The 15,609-nt window shown below is 35.3% G+C and overlaps 1 protein-coding gene across 5 annotated transcripts in view; it reads left to right on the top strand.

Annotated features, from left to right (window-relative positions):
- Positions 1-15,609, top strand: part of Ddr (discoidin domain-containing receptor 2) — a 283,685-nt gene that overhangs the window by 204,424 nt on the left and 63,652 nt on the right. For all 5 annotated transcript variants that reach the window (XM_065365262.1, XM_065365264.1, XM_065365260.1 and 2 more), the window contains one exon: positions 12,381-12,486. In XM_065365262.1, coding sequence (XP_065221334.1) covers positions 12,381-12,486 — 106 coding nt within the window. The remainder of the gene's footprint in view (positions 1-12,380; positions 12,487-15,609) is intronic.

Below are 15,609 nucleotides of genomic sequence, written 5' to 3'. Positions count from 1 at the left end.
GCCACTTTTGAGGTGTCACTCTCAAAATCGGGTCAAATGTGGATACACTTGTTAAACAGGTCGAGTGTAATATTCAACTCGATTTTAAGCTGCCCAACTTCATACTCACGCCGTCTGGAGCAAATTCAAAATTCTGGAGAAATTGAAAAATCGCGCTGGAGGCTCCAGAATGCCTGGAAATGGTGAAATTTGGATTTGGGTAATTAAAATTAGTTTTGGGACTTATTTTGACCATTTTTATTGATCAAGTACGTACTTTTTAAAAAAAAAGCATAAATCGCCAAAAACAGTCAATTTTGAATTTTCAAAAATTCGCCAAAAATCGAAAAATGAACTTGGCCAGCTTATAATTTGGTTTTGGGGGTTTTAGACTATGCTCTTTCCAAAAATCGCGGTCCCGTTCAAATCGCAGTGTGACACCTCAAGAGGTTCCTTTGTTAGATGGTGTATTTTTAGGCATTCTTTCGTTTTTTTTTTATTAGGTAAGGTACATTTTTCTCAGCAGTTATTTGCAGAGCTACCTTCAATTTGACAAGTAGACAACCCCTCTATCAATTATTTTTCACCAAAAATACTCCGTTATATCCAAATTCTATAGCATGGATGTCATCTCTGCAGACACCCTCCATAATCTCATCCTACATTCCAACCTATGAATCCAGTCTCCCATTACCCAACATTCAAATAGTTAGATACTCTGAACAAGACGCACGAATATAAGGACAGGGTGCGCGAAAATTCTCATTAACGCGAACGTCTTACTTAGCACAATGCGTCCTGTTAAACACAATTTAAACACCGCAGCAGCTCGGTATAGTATGTTAACGTACGAGCCTTTATATCCGTTTAGGACATTCAATTTCCGAAAAGTCAACCGTCCGCTGCCGTCAGACACGACCATATTAAAGCCTATGCGATGCTTTTTACTCGACCAAATGACCTTTGCCCTCGACCATAATTCACCATTTTATCACCATTGTGTCGCCACCTATGTCCATACCTTTATATAATTAAACAGATATGTCTATTGTTTCCACTCAGCATTATTTCCTAACCGCATTAACCGGCATTGTACCCTTTTCTTTGCATTATCTACGCGTTATTACGTGGTAAAATCGTCGTCTTTTACTCTCTCACCTGCCCTGCACAGTGTACATATCACTATAACTGTACAATTACATCGTCGTCGTCGTCGTCGCCGCATCCATTCCTCATCCACCCTGTGTGCAGCTTCTTGCAGCAAACAGCCCAATGTTTTATGGCAGTACAGCGTCGCATCGTCACACAACTTCAATCCTCTATAACATCTCGATTTGCCGAGAATAAATCGTTATACCTACATCGAATGCACAGAAACCCATAGTTTTGATTGTAAATCACCGCTCGCTCCTGTTGCGGTTTCTTTTTTTTCCACATTGTACACAATTTCAGCACTTTTCTCGCCTATCTGCGAATATTCGGCAGCAGAACACGAAAAACGAATCTATTTTCTACAGCTACACAAACGTTCACTCGTCGAGTTCCAATAAGAATTTCAAACACCTTTTTTACTTTCAATCTTTGACGTAATTGAATGGAAATTTTGTTGCGTTGCTTTGGGGTGTGTTTCCTGCTTCGAAAATTAGGAGGTTAGTGTTTTCCGGCCTCGGCCTCGTGCGGCCCTATATTTCGTTCCTCTTTTTTCCATTCGCCTCTACTAACTTTTATTTCTTATACCGAGCTGGAAACCTGCTCTGTGCTGTAACTTAATCGGTAGCACCATTTGATAAAGTTATCGTATATATACACCTCGTTATTATGCTATGTCAAAAGTTACCGCGAGGTCTTATCAGATTAAAGGGTGCGTTGACCTTATCGTGAATTATATTTCACATCAAACTACGCATTTTATGCTAAGAAATGTCGGATATTTTTTTTAAAACATCCCTTTAGCACGAACTTCAATTCTGACTTTATCTATGTTTTGTGTGTATTAAATTAGGTAGATAATGGGAGTTCTATAAGAGAAGAGGGGAATGACAGAGCCGGGGCATAGTTCACGTTAATTTAAATTACGACGAGGGATGGGCCTGTTGTAAGGATTTTTTACAGCTGCACCAAAAATCAACACTAAATCGAAGGATCATGAAAAATACATCATCCGCCAAGATTTCAGATTAATTAATTTTTGAAAATTTTTGATCAAAAAAATGAGGAAAAATCAAAATTTTACGAAATTGATTTAGAAAGTCGAAATGTACTCTATTTTGGACCTTCCCAATCAATTGGAATGTGTTTCAAACCGTTTTGAGCGGTTCTGGAACCTCCAGGAGAGTTTTGAAAGTTGTCCCAATGAAGTTGGGAAACCAAAGTTCACTTTGTACGCTAATTTCAACATTCTGAGTTGATTGGTGGTAATTTATACGTGTTGAAAATTGATTTGAACCATTTTTGTGGACTTTTTGAAAATCTGGATCTCCCAAAATGTGACTGGAGGCTCCAGAATAGCTTGAAACTTCCTGTAATCAACTCAGAATGTTAAAATTAGGGTATTAAGTTTCAGATTTCCCACTTTATGGGGTAAAATTTCGTGGAACTTTCAAAAACCTGCTGGAGCTCCAGCGTAGGTACTTGATATTTCATTGATTATGAAGCTACTTCAAGTGTGAAATATACAAAGTGGAGTTTAGAGTATTTTAGATTTTCAAAAAAATTGAGAAAATTTAAAAGAGAAAAAATAATGGGAACATCTACCTTACGGTAGGCAAAGAAAACATTTTTTATTGTTGTTGTCGTAAGATCAGGGAAAAAATAACACAGGCACATTTTAAAAACTGCTTGCAACTTGAGATCCTATAAAAATGTTTAAAACAAGAAAAGAATTCAATTAAAACTTATAATTCCGAAAAAACATACCCGGGCATTTTACTCAGCTATACTTACCATTGCGCAAATGAACAAAAAGAAAAAATCCAATTTATAAAAATAATAAAAATAACCAACCACCTCTGCCTATATTCCATTCTACACCTTGTAAAAAAAAAAATAATAAAAGGAAAAAAAATTGAAATAAATTTTAAAGTAATTTCTCTACTCGTACAATTTCGTTACCTACTACAAAAAATAAACACTAGAAAATATAATAAAAACAAATATCACTATCGCGACGAAGACACGAAAAAACAAACGAAAATCTCTCAAAAAATACCAAGCAAAAGCTGGAAATTGTGTAAGAGTATAAAAATGGCTCTCTAATAAAAACAGGGAAAAATTTATTTAAAAATTCAAACGCCACGATATTGAAAAATACTCGTACCTACCTGGGCTAGAAATTCACCCTTTTTCTTTTCAGCAGCGAAAACATTAAATTTTAATTATTCACTCCGGACCAATATCAAAAAGAAAATTCGATCATGAAATGAAACTTTCAGCGGGTAATATTAAACCTTTGCTTTTTGCGAGGTTATTTTAAAAATCCATTATATTCAAATGTGAAATGAAAGGTACCTAAAGTTTACATTTGAAGTAGTTTCTGTGTTATTCCATGAAACAGAATATAACGTTGGAAAAAATCTACATCTACGACTAGAGCTACTCTCGCAGTATATTGTACGAGTATATGACTGTATGGTAGGCACTGTGTGCTCTACGTATACAGTATATATCGTTAGTAATAAAACGTATACCGGTAGAAAAGGTGAATATTATACATTTTGAAAAGCCCTAAAGATAAACTTCAATTGTAATAAAATAATGCAGAGAGAACTGAGATGAGGGAAAAAAAGCAGCAGCGTTGAAAAAGAAAGGAAGCCAAAGGAGTATTTGCGAATAACTGTTGAGTATTTTGGAAAATAGGATGTTCGTAAATTGGATTTGGAACACAAATAAACCTCCAAAAGTATGTATTTTTTTCGTCATTGTTGGTAGGTGAACTCGTAAAGTGTAGGTCTAGGTACCTAGCTAGTACAAGGAAGAGAAAACCAACAACAACATAACGTGAAGTGTACAATTTGAAAATGTTGAGTTCAGTTGGTCGATAAATTAAAACCTGTAACGGAATGTTTTCAATTTAAAAAAATAAAAATCCTCCGATGAAGCGAATTTTTGCGCTGCGAATAATTTATTTTTCCTATTCCGACTACGCTGCTGTTTTCAGGTTTCACATTCACTAGGTAGGTAGGTTGGTAGGTAGTGCTGTAATCTTCTGATAGAATTTTTACGTTTATTTTCATTTCGTTTTTCATCGCTTCTCTGCAACGTAAATATGTAGTAGGATAGCAGTACCAATTCCGTCTAGTGTAGTCGTATTCTGCTTTTAGTTATCAACTCTGCTAATATTCGCAAGCTCCGAAGTACGTTCTCGCTTCATTCATATCTTATTCATTGAACGAACGTGTAGTACTCGAAGGTAACAAAATTGTGGTGTAAATTTTTAAAAAGACGTTTTACGAGCACCCAGTAGATATATATGTGGGAGAAGATGACGATCTTTCGTACAGTATCTACAGGATTGTACCAAAAAAAAGTTTAGATTTACATTTCAATCTTGTATTTTTGTTGAAAATTGTTCTGAGGTTGAAAAAAAATTACTCACCTAATTCGGATTTTGAAGTTTTTCTAAAAATTGAACCAGCGTTGAACCGACAATAAATCACTACCTATACTCACCAGAAATCGCCAGTCATTAATCAAAAATTTCCAAGTATTTACCAAAACTTACCAACAGTTTACTCAGAAAATAGTAATTTACCAGAAATTAAAAAATAATTACTAAAAATTACCAGTAATTAACCAAAAAACTACCAGTGACTTACCAGAAATTACCAGAAATTTTTTCAGAAATTACCAGTAATTTACCAGAAATTTTTTTCAGAAATTACCAGTAATTTACCAAAAATTACCAGTAATTTACCAGAAATTACCAGAAATTTACCAGAAATTTCCAGAAATTTACCAGAAATTTCCAGTAATTTACCAGAAATTACCAATAATTTACCAGAAATTACCAGAAATTTCCAGTAATTTACCAGTAATTACCAAAAATTTACCAGAAATTACCAGAAATTTACCAGAAATTTCCAGTAATTTACCAGAAATTACCAGAGTTGGCGCGATTCCAGGAGCTTGAGAATCGGATTCCAAATGGTGTGATTCCACAAAATTTTGAGTCCCGATTCCGCTTATCAGATTCGCCAGATATAGGAATCCGAATCCGAATCGTAATTTTCGATTCCGATTCCTTTCGCGACTCCGATTCAGATTCCACTCACGACTCATCTTAGGATCCTCTCACGACTCCAACCAGATTCCTCTCACGACTCCAGCCAGATTCCCATCACAACTCCTTAAATTTCATAAAAATGAAGCATTGAAGATGAAATGAACATTCTAACAAACATGAGTAAATAAATATAAAGGCTCGTCTGTACTGGTACCTAATTAAAAAAGCAAGAAATAAAATAAATTGAAAAATGAAAATACATTCTGTTGTTCTGTAGCTGTATTTTGTTTTTCAATGAATTCAGGAATATTACAAATAATATCTGTAAATGTAAGATAGAAATAAATTCTACTTATTCCACTGATTTTTCAATTCAGCAGTTTCACACATATTCGAAAAAATGATGCTTTTTTCATTCACATTATTTGTTGAAGAATCCCCCCTCCCCCCCCCCCCAAAAAACCAATAAATCTTTGTCAGTTTCGGAAAAACTGGAAAAAGCGAGAATTTTTGTCAAAAATCAAAATTGAATGATCGATAATTTTAGCAAAATGCAAAACTTTTTGGCAATTAAATTATTAATTGCAAAATATGACGTTCTTTATCTTTGGTAATTTTTTTGAAAATTTATCAAATTCAATTCTGTTTCTGTTCATTCATTTATCTGATTGCCAATTCTGAAATATGAGTCTTTTGAAGTAAGGACCAACCAAATTACTCACAGAAAACCATTTTATTAATGCCTAATTAATTATTAATTCATTTTGTTAACAAAATAAAAAACAGCATGAAATTGTTTACAAGTTACATTACAACAAAGATCTAAAGTTCATTGTTATTGTACATAAAATTTCTCGTAGAATCAGCTACAGCAAGTGATGGTGAGGATTAAGTGAATCACAAATTAACATTCTTTACTTTTTTTTATAAGTATTTCGTTACCATATTTTTTTTCTTGTGATTTTTTATGTAGGTAGTCATTGAATTATAAAATACATACTCATACATACTCAAGTTACAGTTATCATGAATAATTATTATGCCACATATGCTCCGCAGACCTATACAGTCCAGTACACATACAGATTTGTTGCGTTTTCTGCGTGGAAAAAAATTGAAGGATCCACCCCCCTCGAGAGGGAGCCATGCACTGTAGCTGATTCTACGAGAAATTTTATGTACAATAACAATGAACTTATGTAATTTTCCCATAGCAATGAAACCAACATCACGAAAATAACTTTATTTCAAAAATTGTGAAAATTGAGGGGGGCTGAGGGGCTCTGGAGAGGGGTAGGTGAGTGTAGCAGAAAATCGGAGATCATATTCGTGCTCAGCGGTATCGAATCATATGAAAACAACACCAACATCATCAAAATAACTATATTTCGAAAATCGTGAAAATTGAGGGGGGCTGAGGGGCTGTGGAGAGGGGTAGGTGAGTGTAGCAGAAAATCTGAGGTCATATTCGTGCTCAGCGGTATCGAATCATATGAAAACGATACCCTACTCATTGATAGTTATTTTTTTCAAAATTCCCATTTCACCCCCCACCCCCCTACGATACATTATTCCAAGTTTTCACCACGGCGCACCAAAGCAAAAATTTCTAATATAGTATATGATGTTTGGGGGCCAAAAATACATCCAAAAAACGTGTTTACAAAATTGTACCTCGCAATCTTGATTGTTAATAGGCATAAAAAAATGAAAAAAACGCCATTTTGAGGGGTAAATTTGAGGGGAGGGGGTTGAAAATTTTTGTGTGAATACCTATCAAGGATATACATAACTTCCAGAAAAATTTTCAAAATCGGTTGAAATGGGGCTGAGAAAAGTGCTACTGAAATTTCAAAAAAGGGGGCTCCGCAAAAAGGGTAGGGGGTGTGGATCTGAAATTTTTTGCGCAGAGGTTTCTCTATGGTACCCACCTTTCATGTTAAACGCTTTTGGGGACCATTTCACCCCTCTTAGGCGCCTATAGCCCTTATGTATTTTTTGGGGAACCCCCTTTTTGGAATGGTTGTGGTTCCACCCCCCTTGGGGGTAGAAAGAAAGTTGATATATCACTAGATCGGAAATTTGACGTAGATTCTTATCCGACCACCTATTTCTCGCTAAAATGCAATGCGGGGGAGAAAATTGCAAAAAACTGGTTTTGGGGGGCTTAGATCCACAATAGGGGAGAACGCACACCAGGGACGACCGGGGACTCATCGGATTCGTGTTCAGCACAAAAAAATGGACCAGTATACCAAAATTCAGCTTTCTCCCCCATTTTTCCCAATGGAATGCTATTTTTCCTGGACTATTGTGCTTTTCAATTGAATTTGGGTGATTTCGTTCATTGTGAGAGTCTAGAGAATCGTAATGAGGAGTCGTGAGAATCGTAATGAGGAGTCGTGAGAATTGTAATATCGGAGTCGCGAGAATCGAAATATCGGAGTCGCGAGAATCGAAATATCGGAGTCGCGAGAATCAAATTACCGGAATCGCGAATCATATTACATTTGCGATTCCTGCTTGAAAAGAGTCAGATTTCACATTTTTCGATTCATCTGTCAGGTGAATCGAAAATGGAATCCGATTCCGGAATCGGATTCATGCGATTCTCACGACTCCTTAAAAAAATCGGAATCGCGCCATCTCTGGAAATTACCAATTTTACCAAAAAATTCAGTAATATGTATTTCAGGTATTACCAGTAGTTTACCAGACAATTATCAGTCATTTAGTAGAAAATACCAGTAATTTATCATAAGTTATCAATAATTTACCAGCAATTTACCAAAAATTATCATTTACCAGAAATTTTTACCTAATAATTTTATAATTTGTCTGACATTTTTAGTTAGTACCTACAATGTAGGTACCTATTTTTATTTTTTAATTAAAAATTGTAGTGAATGTCTCCAAAAACAAAGATAACAAAAATCTCAAATTTAGACTTGATGGTTCACGATGCCGAGATATGTATTTCTGTTAAATTTACGGCAAAAGCCAAAAGACCGATAACATTTTTCACCAATACAACGTCGTGTAGATGAAAAGAAGAAAGATATTCATATAAAACGAACCGAAAGAAAATATGGCATTTCCATAGCGCAGAATCCATAATAAAGCTAATGATTCAAAATCAACGTGCTTCGTTGTCTTTTGAAAAACTGCTAAGGTTTATTTTAAAGGGCGAATATTTCCTGCTTTTTGTGGCATCATCTTTTCTTGCATGCGGTATATTTACATAGAACGTGTAGTCGATTCCCCTCACCCACACTCGCTCGATCCTCTTTTGTAAAACTTTCACTCACTGGCTGGCTGGCTGGCTTGATTCGAACGAAACGAAAAAATATCATTTTCGCGCCTCAAAAAGAAACCAATACCTCTATCTGCGAACCTAACTTTGCAGATTATTAACGCTTTGACGACATCGACCATATTTGAAGCAAAGGCATCTCTTATGAGAACCGTTTTGTTGACTTTATTTTGCGTACCCCTCTCATTCTCACAAAGTTCACCACCGTCGCAACATTTATATTCGTCGAGCCACCGAAAAAAAAATCCATTATTACCTTCGTCCCATGTGCACGTTGCGTATCGTATATGCTAGGGGCCGATAACCTTAAGCCCTTTTTGCCTGTAAAGCTCACGCATTGACCGAACGAACGCATTCCTCAAAGGTAGCCGGTAGCATCCCCCTAAACCATGCGGACTTACCGTTTACGTGTTTATTAAGTCGTTAAACCGAGACGCGGTAAACCAAAACATATGGTAAACAATGGAGAGCTTAATGATACAGACAACTGCGAACTAATCGATGAATTACCCGCAACCCGAATTGAAAATAAACAAACCAAGACATGAAAATGCCTAACGTTATTAACAGCTCATCTATGCGCATATTTATAACAAAACTTTACCATAAGAAGAAGATTTTTATATACGTTTGTCTTTTCTTTAACTTGGTCGCCGCAGCGCGTCTTGAAACGACCATTAAATACATAAACAAAATGATATAGGCGTAATAAGTTATACCGCCGAATGAACATTACAGATAAGTTCTTTTGAGACGTAAAGCTATTAAAAAACAAAAACTAAAAAAAAAAACTACAGTTATTTTTTAATATAGATACGTATATACGGTAGCAAAGAGGGTACCTAACTAATAAAACAGACGTCTCGTATTGGTAATTAACACGTCAACGATGAGACGAACGAATTTAGATTTCTTTTCTCCTCTTCATCTTACCTATGGTATCGTGTTGTAAGCTTTTACATAAGTTATATTGAACACAACAAATTGCTACGAGAAACTCGATTAAAAATTACGATAAGAAGTTGACGTCGTTTAGACAGCAAGTAACATCAACATAGTACAGATACCTACGTCGTGTCGTACGTCTACGTATATACGAAATACATTTTAAGTTATTGAACTTTCAAGATGTATCGCAGAGCTTCTGATAAAATAATCTTAAATTGGTTTTTTAAAATGATTGACAACGACCAACTACACGCTACCGTTAGTAATACGATAGGTATCTCTGAGACGAGTCATGGTACCTCACAGTTTCTGTAGAACCGAAGGTTCAGTTTATTAAAGATCTATAAGTAACTATAAAGCTGCAAAGAACAAAAAAATCGTTTTCATATAATGAAAAATTTTAAAAACAAACTAAATTGCTTATTTGCTTCAGTCTATTGCTCAAAGAAATAATGAAATCAATACTTTTTTCAACCTCACAGCCAGCTTGTCTGCCTCTCCACATTCTTGAAATATTCAACTACTTACGTCACACATCTTCAAAAACAACAAGTTTTTAAATCGTAAGTAGGTACGACAAAAATTAGCAGACTATTCAAAGTTGAGCTAGGTTTGGCAAAATTTCAATTGCTGAATTTTATTTTTCCAGTTTTGAAGAATTTTGATGAACTCAAATGTAACATATTCCATGAAATAAAATCAAAATTTGAAGTGTATGCTTGAACTTGGTTTTAAATTCTCTTCTCGACTTTAGGAATCGATATTGATGGTTTTCGAGTTGTTTCTCAAAGCCTATATAATAAATTCTGGATTTTTTCATTCCTAAAAAAATTCTATAAAAATGGCTCAAATGAAATTAAAATTCAAAGCCTAAAAACCCATCATGAATAATTATTTTATGATGACTATTTCTTCCAAAACTGTAAGACGGAGGCCCGAAAATAGTTTCAATCGATTGACAAGATCAAAAATATTTACTAGTGAACCTCTTGAGGTGTTCGCCTTCGATTTGAACGGAACTGCGATTTTTGGAAAGAGCATGGTATAAAACTCTCAAAACCAAATTTTCAGCTGCCCAATTTCACTTTTCGATTTTTGGCGAACGTTTGAAAATTCAAAATTGACTGTTTTTGGCGATTTATGCTTTTTTGAAAAAAAGTATGCATACCTACTTGATCAGTAAAAATGATCAAAAAAAAGTCCTAAAACTGATATTAATTCCTCAAATCCAGATTTCACGATTTTCAGCCATTTTGGAGCCTCCAGCGCGATTTTTTAATTTCTCCAGAATTTTGAATATGCTCCAGAAGGCGTGATTATGAAGTTGGGCGGCTAAAAATTGAGTTGTGTGTTATACTCGACATGTTTAACGAGTTTATCCACATTTGAGCCGATTCTAGAGGGGACACCTCAAGATGGGGTTTTGACCAAATTTTTACACAATGAAAATGGTCAAAAATCACAAATTTTCCCATGTGCGAGGAAGCTTTTGAAATTTGCGCGAATCGCTGTATTTTGTTCAGAACTAACTTCCAGAGGACGAATTTTGCACTTTCCAGCTATTCTGGAGCCTCCAGCGCGATTTTTCGATTTCTCCAGAATTTTGAATATGCTCCAGAAGGCGTGATTATGAAGTTGGGCAGCTAAAAATTGAGTTGTGTATTATACTCAACCAGTATAACGAGTTAATCCACATTTGAGCCGATCCTGGAGGGAACACCTGAAGAGTGGATTTTGACAACATTTTTACTCAAAGAAAATTGGTCAAAAATCAAAAATTTCCTGTGTGCGAGAAATTTTTTCGAAATTTGCACGAATCGTTGTATTTTGTCCAGAACTAATTTCCAGAGGGCGAATTTCGCTACTTCCAGCCACTCTGGAGCCTCCAGCGTGATTTTCAATTTCTCCAGAATTTCAAATTTGCTTCAGAAGACGTGAATATGAAGTTGGGCTGCTAAAAATCGAATTGTGTTTTATATTCGACCTGTTTAACGAGTTTATCCACGTTTGAGCGAATTTTGGGAGGGATGCCTCAAAAGTGAGATTTTGACCAAATTCGCGCAAATTTTGAAGAGGCCACTCCAAGTCCTTAACAGGGCTGCGGACAAAAGTTGACGATTCGAGAAATTTGAATTTTCTTAGTTCTCAAAAACACACAATAGCTCAGAAAATGCTGATACTTAATTTCTGGGGTAAAAATTCTCAACAATTTTTTATTGCAGTGTTGCCAATGTTTTGAAAATTTCTATTAAAAGCTACCGATTAAAAAATTATTTGTAGGTAGGTACCTGTTGAATTTTTTCTAGTCAATAGGTAAATTCATTTTGAGTAAAATGTATCAAATTTGGAATTTTAGAGGCACTATTTCTTGTTTTAATATTATCGTTGTCCCTCAGAGGGGAAAATCTATTCATTCTGGAAACCCTTGTTACGATTTTGAGGTCTGACAGTTTCCGGAATCAGAATCACCATTTTCAAAAATCTACATAATATGTAGGTAGATGGTATAAATCCTTTTCATTTTTCTCATTGATTTCACATTTTTTTCTCATTTCCGCATCATCTTGATGGTATATATTCTGTGTTTATCTGCCTTCCCAATTCCCAAAGTGCAGGTCCTGAAATGTCCTGAAACATACTCAAGTACTCGATTGGATTTTTTCTCAAATTAATTTCACTTTGTCATCCTCTGTTGCATTTTTGCATTCTGTTCTAATGATCTTCACAACTGTTTCAAATAGGTAAATAATAAATTGGACTCAACACCACAGAAAAATATTTGCATTTGGAATTTTCATGAACAGATTCGAAAAATCCTCAATTTTTGTAATATTTAAATCACTCACAAATAATGAATGGAGTATAACCTCGTCTCAAAAATACACAAATACCATAATCCCATTAATTTTCTGTTTTCAGCTCAGTGCACTGCTGCTCTTGGAATGCAAAGCGGTAAAATCAAAGATGAAGACATTTCAGCAAGTTCTTCATTCGACAGCGGTAACGTCGGACCTCAACATGGCCGGTAAGCATCTTCCTAATACCTATCTACATAATATATTAATTTTGCAACATTCAACTCCGTCGATACATCACCATGCACAACAGTACCTATATAATATTTTCATAACCACTCGTGAATTAATATCCCTTCCATAAACGTAATAATTCACCGGTTCGCTGCGGTCTACTCTCTGTTAGGAATCAACAAACCCCCTCGATAATTCAATGTTCGATGATTAAATATTAAAATAATTCCACGTCGGGTTATTAGTTCATATTTTCTCTCGAACTGTACAATAGTTTGTTAACAGTAATAACATCTCCTTTGGTCCTCTGGACCAAAAAAAGAAAAAGAGGGGGAGAAGAAAACTCCTGGATACGGAGTGGATAATATACGTATAATCCCAACGTAACCATATATTTTCAAAATGCTACCGAGTAGAAACGTTTATGTACGTCGCGTCGTCCACCATACGACAAAGTTTTCAATGTAATATATAATTTTAAATCAATAAGATACGTTTTGGAATTATGTGCGGAAAAAAATAGCTCCGAATACAAACAACCATGTTCCCAAGAAAGTTTTTCTTTTGCTAAGTTTTTATTTGCCAACTTAGTATATAATACCGATGCTCTCGTATATGTGCTATACAGCAGATAGGTACCTCTTTTTATACATGGTATCGATTTTTTATAAACATTTCAATATTTCCGTATCGACTTTATTCGATTAGAAACTGCTTCCGGAAAAGTACCAATGTTGAAATGTTTCGGTCACTTGCACATCATCTGTGAAAATTCCTCCGCTATCGTTCCCGAGCACTACCTATTTGCGGTGTCAATCACCGTAACGGTGTTTAAAGCGATGGGGTAATTTACATTAAAGGGATTACGAATTCATGGCAAAGGGTAGTAACGACTTTGAAAATGGGGGTTCGTAGTACCGTATCGTCGATTAAAATATTAAATTTCAAATGCCAAAAAAAAGCAAAGAAACGCAGGGAACTTGTTGCAGATACTTTCTTACACGTTTTACCAATCGATTCCCTCTACCTCAGTACCTACTTTTTTTTCTCGAGTGCATTGAGAGAATCGAGCAAAATAAAGTTCAATATTCGTTTTTATTTCCACCCCTTGAAAAAAAAAAAGAGCAATGGCCTTCAAAATAACGTTACGATGTTACAGAAATAAATATTTTCTTTACCTGCAATGCCTATGTGTTTGTGGCTGAATTCGATGCTACTTTCCAAAGTCCACTACCGCGTGTGTAAATGGGGAAGCTACGAGTTTCCAGATTACCAGCGAAAGAGACCGCAAACGTGAAAACAAATTTCCTTGTTCTTGGTATATTACTAAAGCCTACAATAGCATCATAAATATTAATAACAACAAAATGAAAATACAAAAGCAAAAGAAATTACCGAATTGCGGTAACATTGTGTTTTCTCTCATTCGTCTGATCTGCTCTCTCTTTTTCTTTCTTGTATCTCTTATAGCCTGCCTTTCTGCATGTTATTTTGCAAAGAGATTCTGGCTGCGACGCGGACGCTTCTTCTCCTTCTAGTTGTAATTTCAAATTTAGATTTTGATTGCAACGATTCGGGCTATACAGCACGACTGCGTTTTCTTCGCTTTCTCGGAAAAAACCATTGTCGCGAATAACTTAGGATATCTGGTACGATGAGGCGGACAAATAATTTCATTTATCAGAGCACCTCCTCGTGCCCCAACGACCATTACACGAGACGCCCTCACTTTGCAAATTAACGACGGGCGTTCGTCCGTAAAATACCTTCCGTTCGTTTGTGCTGGCTTTTTAATTAGGTTTTTGATACATCATGCAGAATGCTACAGCAGCGTGCAATTGTTACTACTTATGCTGGGAAAATACCGCCAGATGAACGTACTGTAATTAAAATAGTGCTGGTCAAATGGAACGTGAATCGGGAAAGGGTTCAGTGGCAGGGTAGGTTTTAATATTACAGAGTATTGCTGCATGAAAAACAAAATTGTTGCAGAATTTCTTCTTCCGCTGCTGGTCCAAAGCTGCGTTATTTGTGATTGTAAATATTTCGCATATTTTTTTCTCTGTTGGTGATCTCTGTCTGGATTTTTTTGATCGGATAAATTTTTGTTAATGGTTTTCCTCGTTGTAGATTTTTCTCATAATACTCGACTGGTAAAATTAAAAGAAGTTGCCAAGGAGAATGGTGTGAAAGAGGATCTGTTTACATTCCAAAAGGGGCATTCCAAGTCAATTCGACCTAGAAGTGGTAAGGGGAGGGGGTCGGCGATTTTTTTGAAATTTTTCCTGGGGAAAAACCTTCCGAAGGGATGACCAATGGCGCAAATCTCGGCCCTCTAGCCTTTTTTCAAAGGCTGCTAGGGGGTGTCAAAGTTTTCAGTGAACTTGAAATATTATCCATTTCAGCAGTGGATTACTGATAACCGCAATACCTACCAAAATGAAACTTTTTTCAATAGTTAGGGGGTTTAAAAGGATTTTTGATGATATCATAAAAATCAGTGTTGTCACTTTTTTTCGTACGAAAAATTAGCTCGAAAAGTTTCAAAACGTAGTATTCATATCGTTCCGACTCTCAAAAATTCTGAAAAAAAATATATTGTGGACAACGTTTTATGCTGACTAACATATGTATTAAAAAATTGAGATGACATTGTTTCGTAAAATCAATTTTAAAACATTGAAATTTTGAGAAAAAATGCGATTTTCTTATTTAAAACATGAAAAAAAGTTTTGATTGATGAAGTTGATAAAAAAATCAAAATTCGAAAGGATTCAAAAAATAAACGAATTTTAATTTTTTTGCTATGAGTGTAATTTTTATCAACTTTTTCATAAAATACGTCAGAAAGAGGTCAAAATAAGACAACTGAATACATTTAAACTTGTTTTGATGTTTGGAATTAAAAATTGAATTTTTTCGAATTTTGAGTTTTTTGCGATGAGTTTATTTCATCGATCGAAACTTTTCTAGCTAATTTTTTGTACCAAAAAAAGTGGCAAAACTGATTTTTATGATATCACCAAAAAGCCTTTTAAAACCCCTAACTGTTGGAAATAGTTCCATTTTGCTAGGTATTGCGGTTACAGTAATCCACTGCTGAAATGGATGATATTTCA

This window comes from Planococcus citri, chromosome 5 (genome assembly GCF_950023065.1).
Source record: "Planococcus citri chromosome 5, ihPlaCitr1.1, whole genome shotgun sequence".
NCBI classification, from domain to species: Eukaryota; Metazoa; Arthropoda; class Insecta; order Hemiptera; family Pseudococcidae; genus Planococcus; species Planococcus citri.
Note: the sequence above shows the minus strand (reverse complement) of the source record. Positions and strands in the feature narration are given on the sequence as shown.